The following is an 18,097-nucleotide window of genomic DNA, read 5'->3' as shown; positions in this document are numbered from 1 at the left end:
GCGGATTTTATTGACTACGGGCTGGATCAGGGGTGAAGTCCTCTTTCCACTCCAATATTAAGGCCTTGGCTAAAACCTTTCAAGGTGAGGTCTTTAAGCTATTTTTTCCTTCACCCATGACCGCACCACAGGAGAGAGAGAGGATTCGCCCGCAGAGACATGAAACCTTCAGAAAATAAAAGGGCGGACACTCTCCTCCCAATTCAGTGTGGTTTCCTGTCTCTGAGGAGGCCTGCAGTTTTTCCTTTCAGGTTCTTCCCTCTGGTGGTGCTCTGTTCATACCTGCAGTCCCAGGGTAAGTAAGGCGGCATCAGTTGGTGCATATGGGGACAAGCAGAGGCACAGCTAAACTCCGGAGGGGGTGATAGTGTGCTGGAGCTGGAAATGCCTGGCGGCATCACTTGATGCGCTAGAGGCACGGACGCCGAACCCCAGGGGGAGGAGGAGGAGTATAAGCTTCCGGCCGTGAGTAGGCCGGGGAAAGCGGTCACGTGATCGGCGCACTGCTTTGCGAGTCATTCAGGTGCGCCTATGAGAAGAGCGCAGTTTTCGATTTGCCTGGCGTTCCAAGCAATCCTGGTGGCCAGTAAGGGGAAGCATGGAGGAGGACAAACTTACTGAGGAGACAGTCCCTCCAGTCTCGGTACCTCTGAGGGTGTGAGTGCCTGCGTCTCTTTATTATGCTTCCTTGTACTCATGTATTTATGTTAATCAATTTTCACACAAGACCTAAAAAAGTGTTTTCTAAAAAGAAGAATAAAGAATGTGCCAGATGTAAATCCGTGTTGTCCTCAGATTGGGAAAAGAAGATGTGTCAATCTTGCATAGATAGAACAGTAGCAGAAGAGTCTCCTTCCTTTTATAAATGTCTCCAGACCCTGGTTAGATCTGAAGTCAACTCTACACTATTATCTAGGAAGGGACTGGGGGAGAAAGACCCTAGAGCAAAGAGCCGGGAGTCTGTACAGGAGTATATATCCTCTGACCCTGAGGAGGAAGAGATACACTCCTCTCTGTTTGAACAATCTGAAAATTCTTCACAGTCCTCCTCTGAGGATGGTGAGATTAGTGGAAGACCCTGTTTTCCCTTAGAGGACACAGAGAAACTCCTGAAAGCGATTCGCTCAACCATGGGCATTGAGGAGACGAGAGAGCCCCGATCTATTCAGGACATCATGTTTGGGGGCCTGAAAATCCAAACACCATAGCACATTTCCAGTGCACAGAAATGTTTCAGCCTTAATCAAGGGGGAATGGAAAAAGCCTAACAGGAGAGTGTTTATATCAAAAAATTTTAAGCGTAAATATGTATTCAAAGAGGAAGACACTGCTACATGGGATAAAGCCCCAAAAATAGACATAGCTATCTCTAAAGTCTCTAGGAAAACAGCCTTTCCATTCGACGATATGGGGATATTAAAAGATCCCTTAGATAAAAAGGCTGATACCTTTTTAAAAGAAGCATGGGAGGCATCAACTTCCTCCTTTAGGCCAAGTATAGCCTCTACCTGTACAGCCAGGTCCCTTATAGTCTGGCGTTCGGAGTTAGAAAACCAACTTAAAAATAGAGGTCCCAGGGAAGAGATTATTGCTTCCCTTCCAACAATTAAGAAAGCAGCGGACTTCCTAACTGATGCTTCCGCTGATTCAGTCAGATTGGCGGCCAAATCTGCAGCATTATCAAACTCGGCACGAAGAGCGCTATGCTTAAAAGATTGGGGTGGCGATCTCCCGTCTAAAAACAAACTTTGTGGTGTCCCATGCAAAGGAGAACACCTGTTCGGTCCCACTTTGGACGGTCTATTAGATAAGGCGGCCAAAAAAAGAGGGAAGTTTCCGGGGTTACAGAATTTTTCTTTTCTTCCTTTCGTACCTTCAGAGGGAATCGAGACTCAGACAAAAAGTCCAGAGATGACAAATTTAGGAACCAGAGGAAGGGTAGAAACTACTTCTTCAACAAGTCCTTTGGGGAAAAAAATAAACAAAACCAACAATGACGCCAGATATCCAGTGGGGGGCAGACTAAAACATTTCTTCATAGAATGGACCCAAATTTCATCAAGTTCTTGGACTCTAGACTCAATCCGCAGCGGTTTAAAATTAGAATTCTGTCTGGTCCCTCCAGCAAGATTCTTTATTACAAAAATTCAAACTCCAAGTGTAGGAAAATCTGCCATGGAAAAAGAAGTACAAAATGTAATAGAAAAATCTGTTTTAATCCCGGTAATGGAGCACGAGAAAGGCGAAGGGTTTTATTCCCCCTATTTCTGGTAGAAAAACCAGACGGGTCTTTAAGAACTATTTTATAAACCTAAAGAAGTTAAATCAGTTCTTCCAGTTAAAAAAATTCAAAATGGAAACTATCAGATCAGCCATAAACCTTCTTTTGCCTCATTGCTTCATGGCAGTACTCGACCTCAAGGATGCGTATTACCACGTCCCAATTTTTGCAGATCATCAGAGGTTCCTAAGAGTCGCTGTCAGTTAGAACATTTCCAGTTTCAGGCCCTCCCTTTCAGCCTATCTATGGCTCCAAGAGTATTCACGAAAATAATCGCATAAATGGCAGCCCATATAAGGGAAAGGGATATTCCTTTTTATTCCCTACCTAGACGAGTTTTTAATTGTTGGAAACACAGAAAATTATTGCAGAACAGCGGTAGCAGAGGTAGTGAAAATCCTAAACAGTTTAGGATGGATAGTAAATCAGGAAAAATCAAGACCACGTCCCACAAAGAGGCAGTCCTTTCTGGGATTAATTCTGGATTCGTCCCTCCAGAGATGTTTTTGGCAAGAGGAAAAAGTGAGTCTCATTCAAGAAAGAATCAGGGGCCTGATCAGAAACCCTGTCATTTCAATAAGGAAGGGGATGTCTATCCTGGGGTCTCTCACATCTTGTATTCCAGCAGTACGATGCTCCATTCAAGGGGACTACAACGGGAGATCTTGTCCCAATGGAAAGAAAGCAACTCTCTAGAGGTAAAGATAAAAATATCAAACCAGACGCTCCAGAACGTGGCATGGTGGCTGGAAAGAGAAAATCTAATCCATGGAAAATGGAAGAACTAATTTGTCTGACTACGGACGCAAGCCCATGGGGATGGGGAGCTCATATTCAGGAAGTCTCCCTTCAGGGCCTTTGGGGAAGTGTCCAAGAAAAAGGGTCCTCCAACCTGAAAGAGCTGATGGCCGTGCGTCTAGCAATGAACTCTGTCCTTCCCAGAATTCTAACGGACAACAAGACGGTAGTTTCATACTTCAACAAACAGGGAGGCACAAAGTGCAGCACTCTAATGCAAGAAGCCTACAGAATCCTAAATCTAGTAGAAAGAGTATGTACTTCAATCTCGGCAGTCGATATCAATGGCATCGAAAACAAATAGGCAGAGTTTCTAAGTCGTCAGATCCTTTCTCAAACCGAGTGGTCTCTCGACCAATCCGTTTTCAAAAAGATAAGAGACCTCTGGGGGCAACCAGACATAGATTTATTCGCGATCACCAGAACAAGAAAGTCCCAATTTTTTTTTCCCTAGATCAGACCGGATCCCTTTATGGCATAGATGCTTTGATTCAGAAATGGGATTTTCACCTGGCCTACGCCTTCCCTCCCTTTCCTTTAATTCCCTGTGTATTACAAAGAATCCGGGAAGAGAGGGCAAGAGTGATCCTCGTTGCCCCCCTTTGGCCGAGAAGATCTTGGTTCACGTGGCTCCGAATCCTGTCGGTCTCGGACCAATGGGTGCTTCCGGAGATCCGGGGCCTGTTGAGCCAGGGACCAGTAATGCATCCTCATATAAAGAACATCCACTTAACTGCTTGGAACTTGAGAGGTACATGCTAAGGAAAAGGGTTTTTTCTGAGGCCCTAATTTCGACCCTTTTTAAGAGTAGGAAGAAGGTTACTGTTGCCATTTATACTAGGGTATGGCAGAAATTTTTAACCTTTGCACAAATTAAGATTAATGTTATTCCACCCTCTGCTCCCATAAACTTGGTATTAGAATTCCTCCAAAAAGGTTTAGACCTGGCTCTAGCAGGTAGTACCTTAAAAGTACATGTCTCGGCCTTGTCAGCTCTATTCAATCAAAAGATTGCAGCTTGTCCATGGGTATCTAGGTTTTTTAAAGCAGTTGACAGGTCTTCCTTGGTGTCATCAGTCAGGCCTCCTCCTTGGGATTTGGACATAGTCTTAAAAGCCTTTAACTTGTCCCCCATTTGAACCTATAGATTCCATTTCCATAAAATGTCTTACCCTGAAACTATGTATCCTGGTTGCATTGACATCTGCCTGCAGAATAAATGAAATTCAGGCCATCTCCATTAACACCACGATTTTTTGAGGACAAGGTTGTGATTCGTCCTGACCCGGCTTTTCTAGACGTCCTTCATGTGGTGCTTCTAATTACCAGTAGGACTAATTTCTACTTTTCAATTGGTCTTTATTAAAATTGTTCAGACTTTTTTAGATGCAGGGGTTACAAAATCAGTTTATTTGCACTTCTCAGTCATGAGCCATCAGTTGACAGGATTGAGAAGTGAAACTCTGCAATCAGAAAAAAAACTTATGTTTTTGGGGTTTTTATGTAATCTATGTTTGGATTATTTTATTTTTATTTGAGCTGACTATAAAAGACCCTCCCTTAACTGGGAGAGGGATACGCCCCTGACGAAGCAGATGGTGAAACCCGGGTTGGGCGATTGTTGGGAGACCGATGTTTTATCGTGACATGCTTGTATTTTTATCCCTTTTGTAAGTACAATAAATTTGCAGGATTCTGGTTTTATCTTTGGTGCTTCACTATCTGTGTGCTTTACCTCTATTTGGTCAATGTAGAGCTAAAGGCGAAAATTTGGGAGAAGCGCTTGCATACTGGAGCAGTGATTGATTCTGTGGAAACTTGCTCAGAATCCTCAGGAGCAGCGCATTTTTTTTCCTTTTGAATATCCAAAGAACCTAGGTGGAGCTGAAGAGATTCAAAAAAGGGAGAGTAAAAGAATAATTCATATCATTCAATAACAATAGTAATAATGGTAAAGATATACACATGGGTGTACCCACATAAAACAAAAATCCCCCAAAAAGGGCAGTAAAAATAGGAACACTGTATCAAAACTATATATGACTAGCTATGTATAAATTTATCAGGGGGTAGTACAGAGATCTCTCCCATCATATATTTATCCCCAGGACTGTGACTGTGACGAGGGGACATCCTCTGCGTCTGGAGGAAAGAAGGTTTATACACAAACATAGAAGAGGATTCTTTACGGTAAGAGCAGTGAGACTATGGAACTCTCTGCCTGAGGAGGTGGTGATGGTGAGTACAATAAAGGAATTCAAGAGGGGCCTGGATGTATTTCTGGAGTGTAATAATATTACAGGCTATAGCTACTAGAGAGGGGTCGTTGGTCCAGGGAGTTATTCTGATTGCCTGATTGGAGTCGGGAAGGAATTTCTCCCCTAAAGTGAGGAAAATTGGCTTCTACCTCAGTTTTTTTTTTGCCTTCCTCTGGATCAACTTGCACATCCTACTTGTACCGTACATTGATTAATTTACAAAAGTCTTCATATGGACCTCAGCACAGGTGCTGAGGAACAGAATATTATTTACGCCTGAAAACTAAAGAAGTGAAAGAGCTTAGAGAAGACAGATCTACAGGAGGCCATGTATTCAGTCACTGTATCCTTGTGTCTCCACAGATGGCCCCAGAAGGAGAAATCCACCAGAGAGATGTCCCCGTACTCTGTATTCCCAGGACTGTCCAGAGGAGAAGGTCCCAGAGAACCTTCAGGTAGATGGAGCTGAGCCCTATACACATCTATATAGGGGGGTCCTGCAGTCATAGAGGGGTCAAAGATTGTGGGGGTCTCTTATGTGGATCTGATTTCCCACCTGTCTGCTGTATTGTACTGAATTGTTACAGATGACAAATCAGGGGGAAGATCTGACTGATATTAAAGAGGAGGATGAAGAAGAGAGGATGATGGGCGATCTCCCGTGTAAGAGTGAGGTGGAGGAGGACATTCCAGGAGATGTCACCACAGGTATGGAATCATGAATGGGGAAAGTGACTTCAGGTTCTGTCCTTGGTGCCTTCAGGACAGGAGGAGAATCTGATGCCTTCCTCTGGATCAACTTGCAGGATAACAGGCTGAACTGGATGGACAGATGTCTTTTTTCAGCCTTATAAACTGTTACTATGTAAAAAGAGAAAATAGAATTCAACCCCCATGTTGAGGGAAAAAAGCAGGGGAAATCATATATGAAATAAAACCATAACCAGTAGTGACACCCAGGTCACCAGCTATATCCTGAGCTCCTATGGAGTGATGGGCTGCCTGTAAGGAAAATTTTAAAAAAATAGTAAAAATGGGAACAAAACAGCAGCAAATATTATACCTGTTATAGAGAGAAACAACAGGGAGACTACAGGGCCTTGGTTTGCACCAATGTGTCACTTCAGGTCAGGAAAAGCCCTGAACTTTACGCACACCACTTTGCTTACCTATTGCATGATCTCCCCTAAACAGCAGTCCCCAACTGAGCGATAGTCCTTAACCTGACTAAGTTCACACGGCCTAGCCAGAGGGAGGGGTAAAGAGAAGACAGACAGGCCACAGACAAAATATTCACTAACTCAAATCAGAAACCGTGAATCAAGTCAAACACCAGGGAAGAGACAACACGCAGAGTCAAGTATCAAACAGGTCAAAACCAGGAGGTCAGAGTCAAGGTCACTAACATGCAGAAGGTCAGGAATCCAAATCGAAAGTGAAACAAAGCGTGTGGTAAGAAGACTAATCACAGGCAACTGTGGCCAGCAGTTGCCGTTTTAAATACCCCGCTCACAGGAAGCAAGTGACGCCAGCCCCGAGATTGTTTGGCCCGGCACACCTAATAGGCCGACCAGACCCACAGTAATGGGCTGATGCTGGCGACCCTGCATTAGAAAGACCGGATTCAGTACAGGAGTGCGGGCGGGTAAGTGCATGACAAGATGTCAGAGAAATTAAACAGAGTTGTGGCCGGCACAGAGGACATGTGGCCCCATATAATATAAACCAAACTGACATAAAAGCAATTGAGAAATAGCAATTTAGTATGTGGATTATTAATCCAAAAAGGATCCATAGTCACCGACCATTCAGGTGAAAAGGGTCCTAACAGCATCCAAGTTCAGGATCCAGGCTGAATCTCTCTAGAAGATCAAGGAGGAGAATGGTGGGATAATGCTCGCATGCGACGTCTTTTCTGGTGGGGCTGATGGATTGCCCATGGATAATTTGAAGTATATCACAATTAAACTAAAGCAAGCCCCATCGATAGCTGATGTTATTATCCAGAAAAATGTCCAGCAGGGGTTGTAAGTATCTCCTTTGTGAAAGAGTAATGCGAGAGATCTAGAAACTTAGACACATGATACTTTCTTTATGGCAAAGTTGAAAATAATATTTAGAGGTTGAAAGGTTCTTCCCTGAGGTGCCACAGCCCTGGAGCATAGGGAGACCACCCAATTGAGGAGGCAGAGCTTGAGAAGCATCAGGAGTGGTGTGCCTATATCCCACCTTATCCTGAGCAGAAGCGACCAGTCTGTATCTGGGTGCCTGGCAATGGCAATAAGGCCGCTGCTGTAATGCTGAAGGAGAAAGGAATTGTCTTCCCTGGGAAAGGAGACTTGGAGGGGGATGTAGAGCTTTATGCAACACCTCGGTGCCTGGTGGAGAGGAGACTGGTAGTAGTTGTTTTACTTCCTACGTGTACATTGATTCATTTACAAAAGTCTTCATATGGACCTCAGCACAGGTGATGAGGAACAGAATATTATTTACGCCTGTTAACTAAATAAGTGTAGGAGCTGAGAGGAGACAGATCTACAAGAGGCCATGTATTCAGTCACTGTGTGCTTGTGTCTCCACAGATGGACACAGGAGGAGAAATCCACCAGAGAGATGTCCCCGTCCTCTGTATTCCCAGGACTGTCCAGAAGAGAAGGTCCCGGAGAACCCTCAGGTAGATGGAGCTGAGCCCTATACACATCTATATAGGGGGGTCCTGCAGTCATAGAGGGGTCATAGATTGTGGGGGTCTCTTCTGTGGATCTGTTAGATTTCCCACCTGTCTGCTGTATTGTACTGAATTGTTACAGATGACAAATCAGGGGGAAGATCTGACTGATATTAAAGTGGAGGATAAGGAAGAGAGGATGATGGGCGATCCCCCGTGTAAGATTGAGGTGGAGGAGGACATTCCAGGAGATGTCACCACAGGTATGGAATCATGAATGGGGAAAGTGACTTCAGATTCTGTTCTTGGTGCCTTCAGGGGAGGAGGAGAATCTGATCACCGGCTGCTGCGCTGATCATTAATTGCCTGTTGTCACGATACCAAAATTTTGATTCGATTTCGATACCATGAAAAAGTATTGCGATACTTGATACCATTCGATACCACGCGAAAAAAACGAAACACCATAATAGAGCAGTCCTATCCTATTTTATGGGGGGACAAGGTGATTAAAAAATGGTGAATCGCGCAGTTGCGATATATTTCATTTTTTTCTGTTACGGCGTTGACCGCATAGGAAATATTTTTTTATATTTTAATAGTTCACGCTTTTTCGGGCATGGCGATATGTAATATATTTATTTTTTACTGTTTGTAAATTTTATTTCTCGCCCATATTCCTTGGGGGACACAGGAAACCATGGGTATAGCTCTGCTCCCTAGGAGGCGTGACACTAAGTGAAAACTGTAAGCCCCTCCTCCATCAGCTATACCCTTCAGCCTGGAGAGAGAGAGTGCCAGTTTTTTGCTTAGTGTCCAAGGAGGCAAGACACTCCCTGCTTATGCAGGGTTGTTTTCCTATAATTTTTTATTTTTTGCGTTATTTGTTGTTTTTAATTCGGTTTTTTTTCTACTTACAGGGACAACAGAGGCGCACTAGACCCCTCTGTTTCTCCCGGGGTTGAGTTGCGCCAGTGCCGGTAATTCCGCACTGCCGCCTCCCCCACAGAAGACAAAGTGGACCAGGGCAGCCTCGCTCCCCTGCGTCCCGCCAGCTCAAGGGTCGCCCGCACGCCAAGTCCCTCCCCCGGCTTCCTGCCACTGCGGTGCCAGTAGCTGAAGGGGCGACCCTGCTGGATGGATTGAGGGCGAAGACAGCGTATGGTGAGAGTGGCTGCTCCAGCCTCCCCTTCCCTCCCTCCCACCGCTGCTACACCCACCCCCCCCCCCCCCCCAATGGGCATATCGGGACCGGCAACTTTACCGGGCATCATTTGAGGGGGACTTTGTCTTCTTTAGTGGCAGGGCACGGACGCTGCCTTCAGGGGGACGGCTGTAGGCAGGAGGCCGTCTGCCACATCCAGGCGCGGCGGGGGCCGCTTACTTGGCGCGAACGGCGCCATTTCATCTTGGCCGGCACTTCATCCACCTCGAGGGTTAAATCATTTTGCCGCGCGCGTGCGGCTCGGCTTCTCCTTCAGCGCGGCAGAGGGGGGCGGAGCTTCCTACATGCGCTCCGCTACTTCCGGTTTCGTCGGGCTCCTCATCTCATAGTGCTGCGTGGAATCCTCTCTGCCGTCCGATCCTGAAGCTATTCATCTCCGTGCCTGCTGCCGCTCCTCCACAGCCTCCTTCAGTCTGCTCACCTTGCTGCTGCCGCTTGCATCATCCGGGTCTGGTAGGACTGTTAACCCCCTCCGTGCCACCAGTACTGTTGCTTGGGTGTAATTCCAGTCCCGTTTTTGCCCTGGGGTCTCCCACTTTAAGTGCAACATTTTTCCACCATGTCAGACCCTTCTGCAGCCGCCAAGCCTTGGTACCATGCCTGTACTGCTTGTAGGGAACCCTTTCCCCCGGAGGCAGTCTGATCCGCACTGTCCTGCATGCCGAGCTCCACCGCAGCCTCAGTCGCCCGCTGTGTCGCTCCCTGCTTCCTCTGACCCGCCTGACTGGGCTAGATCCCTGTCCCAGGCCGTGGAAAGCCTCACTCATGTCGTGGGCGGCCTAATAGACAGGCCGCCTACCCCGCAGGACGCCACTCTTACTGTCGCGCCCTCCGGGTCCACCGCTTCTGCCGCTGCAGCGGGTTCACCCTCTCTTAGTCACCCCTCCCGAGCTAGGCACTCTCAGAAGCGTTTTAGAGTAGAGCGAGCCTCCTCCTCGGATGCCTCCCTCTCCCCGCCACGCGTGCGCACTCAGACGGGCCTCTCCTCTCCAAAGGATTCGCCCTCTGAAGGTGAATTGGCAGTTTCAGATTTGGAAATGGACTCGGCCCTGCCGTCCAAGCTAGCCTCAGCGATGGGTCAACTCATCTCTTATATTCGTGACACCTTTAAGGTGCAAGATGACCCCCCTAGCTCTGACGCAGCTAGCGTCTCCTTTATCAGACCCAGGCAGGCCTCAAAAGTCTTCCCAATCCACTCTGATTTCTCCTCTGTGGTGTCTAAGGCTTGGGCTCGCCCGGACGCCCGTTTTGTCAACCCCAAGAAGCTGGACATTTGCTATCCTTTTCCAGCCGATGTCGTGGCCACCTGGTCGTCCCCACCCAAGGTGGACCCCCCTGTGGCCCGTCTGTCAAAGAACACGGCCATCCCTGTTCCCGACGGGTCCTCTCTTCAGTCAGCGGAGAACCGTCGCATGGAGACCCTTTCCAAGGGCATTTTTGCTGCCTCCGGTTCTGCTCTCAGACCGGTTTTTGCCTCTGCTTGGGCAGGTAAAGCAATCTCTGCTTGGGGTGCGCAGCTGGAACAGGAGTTGGACTCGGACGTCCCCATCCAGGACCTACGTTCCTTGGCCCAGCTTATTATTCGGGCCGGGAATTTTGTTTGTGAGGCCTCCCTTGATGCGGGAGCCCTTATAGCACGCTCCTCCGCCCTGGCAGTTTCCGTCAGGAGGGAGCTCTGGCTGAAGGTTTGGAAAGCGGACGCCGCCTCCAAACGTTCCTTGGCGGGGCTACCGTTTGCGGGTTCCCGCCTTTTCGGGGTCCGCCTAGACGAGCTTATTTCGGAGGCCACGGGTGGTAAAAGCACCCATCTTCCCCAACCCCAAGCCAGGGGCGCCCCCCGCGGACGCCCTGGTGCGTCTCGTTTTCGGTCCTCCCGCAGGACCTCTGGGGCTCCCCCCACAGCTGCCGCTTCGGCCCCTCCCCAGGATAAGCGTAGGAAGCCGTTTTTTCGGGCGCAGCCCTCCTGGCGCAGGCCGCAGGCTGCCCGCACACCCGCAGCAAAGCAGTCCTCTGCCTGAAGGCGCGCCCCGACCCACCCGGGTGGGGGGCCGGCTCCTCCTTTTCAGGGACGTCTGGATGGCTCACGTCTCCGACGCCTGGGCTCTCGAAATTGTGTCCTCCGGATACAAAATCGAATTTGCGTCCTTCCCTCCAGATCGGTTCTTTCGCTCCCGCCCGCCGCGGGACCCGAAAAGCGCGGCTGCGTTCTCCGCGGCTGTTCAAGCCTTACTGGACAGGGGGGTGATTACCCCCGTTCCTCTAGAGGAAAGGTTCCAAGGGTTCTACTCGAACCTCTTTGTAGTTCCCAAGAAGGGAGGTTCGGTGCGGCCCATTTTGGACCTCAAAAAGCTCAACCGTTTTCTCCTCCTTCGACGGTTTCGGATGGAGTCCCTCCGTTCCGCGGTGGCTTCCCTGGAGCGGGGAGATTTCATGTCTTCCATCGATATACAGGATGCCTACCTCCATGTTCCGGTAGCCCGGTGTCACCATCGCTTCCTCCGATTCGCCGTGGGGGACCTCCACTTCCAATTTGTCGCCCTTCCCTTTGGGCTGGCAACAGCCCCCCGGGTGTTCACCAAGGTCCTGGCCCCGGTTTTGGCCTTACTCCGTTCCAGGGGTGTTTTTCTGCTACCGTACTTGGACGATATCCTCATCAAGGCTCTGTCCCTTCCTCAAGCGGTTGCCAGCGTGGATCTCACTCTAGAGACTCTGGCGAGGTTCGGTTGGGTCATCAACTTCCCCAAGTCCTCCCTTCCCCCCTCAAGACAACTGGTCTTCCTGGGAATGCTTTTAGACACAGGAGCGGCGGAGGTACGTCTTCCCTCGGAAAAACTACTGACCCTCCGTCGGGCGATTCGGGGTCTCCTTCTCCACCGTCGACCGTCCTTCCGCTTCTGCATGCGGGTCTTGGGGCAGATGGTTGCCTGCTTCGAGGCGGTCCCATTTGCGCAGTTTCACTCCCGCCCTCTCCAACGGGCGATCCTCTCCTCCTGGGACAAATCGCCGGAGTCTCTGGATCATCCCTTCCATCTATCGCCTCCGGTGCGGTCATCTCTCCGCTGGTGGTTACAGTCCCCTCTTCTGGGCAGGTCCTTTCTGCCGCTCAACTGGTTGGTGGTTACAACCGATGCCAGTCTCTTGGGCTGGGGAGGCGTGTTTCCTCCCCGATCCGTCCAGGGCATTTGGTCTCCATCGGAGTCCAGACTCTCGATCAATGTCCTGGAGCTGAGATCGGCCCTTCTGTCTCTGCGACACTGGACTCATCTGCTGAAGGGTCATCCAGTTCGTGTGCATTCGGACAACGCCACGGCCGTGGCGTACATAAACCACCAAGGGGGCACTCGCAGCGCTGCTGCAATGCGGGAGGTCACCAGCATTCTCCGTTGGGCGGAAGCCCACGTCCCGGCCCTATCTGCAATTTTTATTCCAGGGGTGGACAATTGGGCGGCGGACTTCCTCAGTCGCACCACCGTCGACCCCGGCGAGTGGTCTCTTCACCCGGAGGTGTTCGAGGCCATTTGCCTTCGTTTGGGCATACCGGACGTGGACCTCATGGCCTCCAAATTCAATCACAAGGTCCCCGCTTATCTGTCCAGGGCCAGGGATCCGGGAGCTTGCGGAGCCGACGCCCTCGTTCTTCCTTGGCGAGGCTTCGCGCGTCCATACATATTCCCTCCCATCCCACTCCTACCCAAGGTCCTTCGGAAGATCGCGGCGGAAGGCGTCTCGGTGATTCTGGTCGCTCCGGACTGGCCCCGCCGGTCTTGGTATGCCGACCTCATGCTGCTCCTGGCAGACGCGCCCTGGCCGCTGCCCGGCAGGGAAGATCTTCTCTCTCAGGGACCGATCTTCCACCCGCGTTTAAGGTCCCTACGTTTGACGGCGTGGTTGTTGAGACCACCGTCCTGACACGTAGGGGTTTTTCTGCGGACGTCGTCCGCACCATGATCCGCGCCCGTAAGCCGTCCTCTTCTAGGATCTATTATAGAACCTGGAGGACCTATTTGGGGTTCTGTGCCGATCTGGGGATTCCTCCGCTCCGCTTTTCTCTCCCCACCGTTTTGTCCTTCCTGCAGAGCGGACTTGCCCAAGGTCTGGGCCTTAGTTCTTTGAAGGGTCAGGTGTCTGCGCTGTCCATTTTGTTTCAGCGCCCACTGGCCCCCCTTGGTCCTGTCAAGACGTTCCTTCAGGGCGTGGCTCACGCGGTTCCCCCGTACCGCCCTCCGGTACCGCCCTGGGACCTGAACCTGGTTCTCTCAGTGCTCCAGGCTTCTCCTTTCGAGCCTCTGCGGACGGTTTCCTTGCGTCTTCTGTCCTGCAAGGTTATTTTCCTTGTAGCCGTCACCTCTCTTCGGAGGGTGTCCGAATTGGCTGCACTCTCCTGTCTGGAACCTTTCATAGTGATCCACCAGGACAAGGTGGTTCTTCGTCCGGTCCCTTCCTTCCTTCCTAAGGTGGTCTCCGCCTTTCATCTGAACGAGGACATCGTTCTCCCCTCTTTGTGTCCTTCCCCTTCCCACCCCCGGGAGAGGAAGCTTCATCGCCTGGACGTTGTCAGGGCGCTCAAGGTTTACCTGGAGGTAACCAGCTCTTTCAGGCGTACTGACTCGCTCTTTGCGGTTCCGGAGGGGTCGCGCAGAGGGATGGCGGCGTCCAAAGTTGCTATCGCCCGTTTTGTCAAGATGGCTGTTACTGAGGCTTATCTCGCCAAGGGCAAGGTTCCGCCCCTTGGTGTTACCGCTCACTCCACCAGAGCGGTCGGGGCTTCCTGGGCTCAGAGGAATCGGGCTTCTACGGAGCAGATTTGCAAGGCGGCCACTTGGTCCTCCTTGCACACCTTCACCAAGTTCTACAGGGTGCATACTCATGCGTCGGCTGACGCTGCTTTAGGCCGTCTGGTGTTGCAGGCGGCAGTTGATTGATGCCTCTGGGTGTTGGTCTAATTTGTTCTGGTCCCTCCCTTCTGGGACTGCTATGGAACGTCCCATGGTTTCCTGTGTCCCCCAAGGAATATGGGCGAGAAAAGGAGACTTTTGTATTACTTACCAGTAAAGTCTCTTTCTCGCTCTTCCTTGGGGGACACAGCACCCGCCCTTCATTTGGGTTTACAGTTGTGGTTCCGGCTTGGTTGCCCCCGTTGGGGCTCGACAGTTCTTTTTTCCAGTTGGTGGTTATCTTTCACTACTTGGACACGCAACTGGCAATCTCTCTCTCCAGGCTGAAGGGTATAGCTGATGGAGGAGGGGCTTACAGTTTTCACTTAGTGTCACGCCTCCTAGGGAGCAGAGCTATACCCATGGTTTCCTGTGTCCCCCAAGGAAGAGCGAGAAAGAGACTTTACTGGTAAGTAATACAAAAGTCTCCTTATTAAACTTAGAATATTTTGTTAATTTTATTTTATTTTTTACTTTTTTTTTTTATGAATTTTTAATTTTTTTACTTTTTATTTATTATTAGCCCCCTTAGGGGCTAGAACACCTGTCCTATTCACCCTAATAGAGCTCTCTTAGGGTGACTAGGACTTCACACTCTCCTTGCTTACCAGGGCAGCCAGGGCTTCAGTAGCTTCCTAGCTGCCATGGTAACATATTATATAACTACATTTGTTTGTTGCATATAGATTTGGTTCCAGAGCAATCATAATGACCCATAGAATAAGGAAAACGATTTGGTGTTTTTTTCCATTCAACAATTAGTCAATAAGTGATATGTACCCCAAAATGATAGTAGTAAAAATAACAACTCGTCCCGCAAAAAACAGCCTCGAGTGAAAATGAAAAAAGTTATGGGTAGTGTTGAGCGAATCAAAGCCAAAGAAATTGACTTCGATCTGACTTTCAGTAAAAATTCAATTCCACCAGGCACTTTTTGGATAATCAGCTATATATTGTGCATATGATCTAGGCTTGGTTACGACCCACAATGTACGTAGGTTGGCTATGGGCAATCAGGCAGCCTTGGGATCACATGCATGTGATCCAGAAAGTGCCTGGAACCTAATTATACTGGGGAGCCCAGCACTGGCCATTGTCGTCATTATCAATGTTACAGCTGTAAGACGCATGAGTCAAAAAATTGTCAAATAACCCCTTTAAGAAATGTGGTGATAGATCGTTTTAACTGCTGTATTAAAGTGATGGCCAGTTAGTGTTGAAGGGCAAAGTAGTGTCAGAAGGGTGCAGGACTGGGTGCCAGACATGGTCAAACTTCAAATTTTTTGAGTTTTATCAAGTCAGAATTTACTCTTTGTAGTAAAAGTGGTGACTGGGTGTAAACCATAAGCCTGGACTTATGGTTTGGAGAAAACTTGATAAGGCTAGAACCACAAATGCAAGAGTGGATTCAAAATGAATGGCTCATACTTCTCCCTCTGCTGGAGCCACTTCCAGCTTATTAGGAATATTATACGTTTGTGTACTGTATGGCTTTAAAAAAAAATTACAGATTCCAATTTTTATCTTAACAGAAAATCCCAGTAAGAATTCTGAGGAAAACTTCATGTTATTACAAAAGTATAATGAAGATGAAGATATCATGCCGTGCTCTTCAGGAGAAAACCTTCATGTACATCTAAGATTTCACAGTACAGATCTATTATATAGTCAACATGAGGAACCTTCTCCTGACCAATGTGTTAAAGAGTTCACAAAAAGCTCAGGTCTTTCTAACCATGGAAGAATTCACAAAAGTCAGCCATACTCCTGTTCAGAATGTGGGAAATGTTTTACAGTTAAATCACATCTTGTTAGACATGAAAGAAGTCACACAGGAGAGAAACCATATTCATGTTCAAAATGTGGGAAATGCTTTACACATAAATCAAATCTTGTTATACATGAGAGAAGTCACACAGGAGAGAAACCATATTCATGTTCAGAATGTGGGAAATGTTTTACACAGAGATCACATTTTTATAGACATCAGAGATTTCACACAGGAGAGAAGCCATATTTATGTTCAGAATGTGGGAAATGTTTTACACAGAAATCAAATCTTGTTACACATAAGAGAAGTCACACAGGAGAGAAGCCGTATCCATGTTCACAATGTGGGAAATGTTTTACACAGAAATCAAATCTTGTTACACATGAGAGAAGTCACACAGGAGAGAAGCCGTATTCATGTTCAGAATGTGGGAAATGTTTTCGAGACAAATCAAGTCTTGTCACACATGAGAGGATTCACACAGGAGAGAAACCATATTCTTGTTCAGAATGTGGGAAGTGTTTTATAGATAAGTCATATTTTGTTAGACATGAGAGATTTCACACAGGAGAGAAGCCATATTCATGTTCACTTTGTGGGAAATGTTTTATTGATAAAGCACTTCTTGTTAGACATCAGAGAACTCACACAGCAGAGAAGCCGTATTCATGTTCAGCATGTGGGAAATGTTTTACACGGAAATCACATCTTGTTAAACATGAGCTAATTCACACAGGAGAGAAGCCATATTCATGTTTAAAAATTGGGAAATGTTTTACAGAAAAATCAGATCTTGTTACACAGGAGAGAAGCCGTATTAATGTTCAGAATGTATGAAATGTTTTATAGATAGATTTGTTAGACATGAGACAGATCACACAGGAGAGAAATCATATTCATGTTTAGAATGTGGGAAATGTACAGATAAATCAGATCTTGGTAGACATGAGAGAAGTCACATGGGTAAGAAGTCATTTTTCTGCTCAAAAAAAGAGAAATGTTTTACTACTAAAGCTAAACTTAAAGGGAATGTGTCATCGAAATTTTGTTTCTGCCAGTCAAAGCCAACACATATATTCTTTTTTTCTAATCTGTTTTTATTTACTGATTCCAGATTATTATTTTTTTTTAAATTCTGTTTCATGAACAGATTATGGGCGCTGTCATTTTGCCGGAGCTGCAAATTGAGAAATGCTTTATAGCAGCTCCATGGACCATAGACTCAATGGAGTTTGTTTAAATATAGATGGTATGGAAAATTAAAAATATCATCACCAAAATGTCTTTAAAAATATATTTAACACAAAAACATGATTTAAACAATAGGTCATTTTCTGGTGACGCATTCACTTTAAGAAGCATCAGAGATGTCACACAGGAGAGAGATTGTTTGGACGTTTTATATGTGAAATATGTTTTGTAAGGAAATCAAATGCTCATCAGATGAAAAGACTATTATTTTGAAGATGAGAAATGCTAAAAGAACAACGTAGAATTTTAAATCCATGTTAACAGGCAGATAAATTACAGAACCTGTCTGCAACTTGCCGTCGTGAAACTATTTTAGAAAAGTTGAAAACAAGTTGCAGTCACATGACTTGCATTGTCTTTATGGTGGCAGTCACATTTCACCTGCAATCAAAAATCCAGGTGTTGGATTTTTTGTGGCCAACATGGCATGTCACGTGTCACACTGTCAATCAATTTTTTATGTCTTTATTGAATACAATACAAAAAAGCACCATTTAATCATCAGAAATTAGTAGTTAAAAATACAATATGCCCAACCTAAATGCAAAGTAAGAGACCAAACGAAAAAAAAAAGGAAAAGAGATAAACACCGAATATATAAATTTATATAATGGAGACATCAAACTCGGTGAGACCATTCCAAATTTTGCATTTGTTTACGTTTTAAATAATTTTTTATATATAACCTTTTGTTCTATCAGGGATATCAAATGAGAAATACTCTGATTCTTATTGGAAATCCACACTCAAAGTATTAATAAAAGATTGGGGTTATTTTCCCCTTTAAGTAAGTATTATCAGGCTTATACCGAAGAATCAGGGACTAACTAAATTAAGTAGCCCTTATTAATATCATATACTTGAGTCCAATAGTCAAAAAAAACAGGGCACTAAAAATATGAGTCCTCTAA

The 18,097-nt window shown here is 47.1% G+C and overlaps 1 protein-coding gene across 1 annotated transcript in view; it reads left to right on the top strand.

The window, feature by feature from the left end:
* The window catches only part of LOC120992028 (zinc finger protein 585A-like), a 190,532-nt gene extending 173,653 nt beyond the window's left edge, over nt 1–16,879 (top strand). The window contains exon 8 of the mRNA XM_040420790.1: nt 15,922–16,879. Within this exon, the coding sequence (XP_040276724.1) occupies nt 15,922–16,772 (851 nt within the window). The 3' untranslated portion in view covers nt 16,773–16,879. The remainder of the gene's footprint in view (nt 1–15,921) is intronic.
* Nucleotides 16,880–18,097: the final 1,218 nt, after the last annotated feature.

Source organism: Bufo bufo, chromosome 2, assembly GCF_905171765.1.
Source record: "Bufo bufo chromosome 2, aBufBuf1.1, whole genome shotgun sequence".
In the NCBI taxonomy this organism is placed as follows: domain Eukaryota; kingdom Metazoa; phylum Chordata; class Amphibia; order Anura; family Bufonidae; genus Bufo; species Bufo bufo.
The sequence above is the reverse complement of the archived record's forward strand: the minus strand, read 5'-3'. Positions and strand labels throughout refer to the sequence as shown.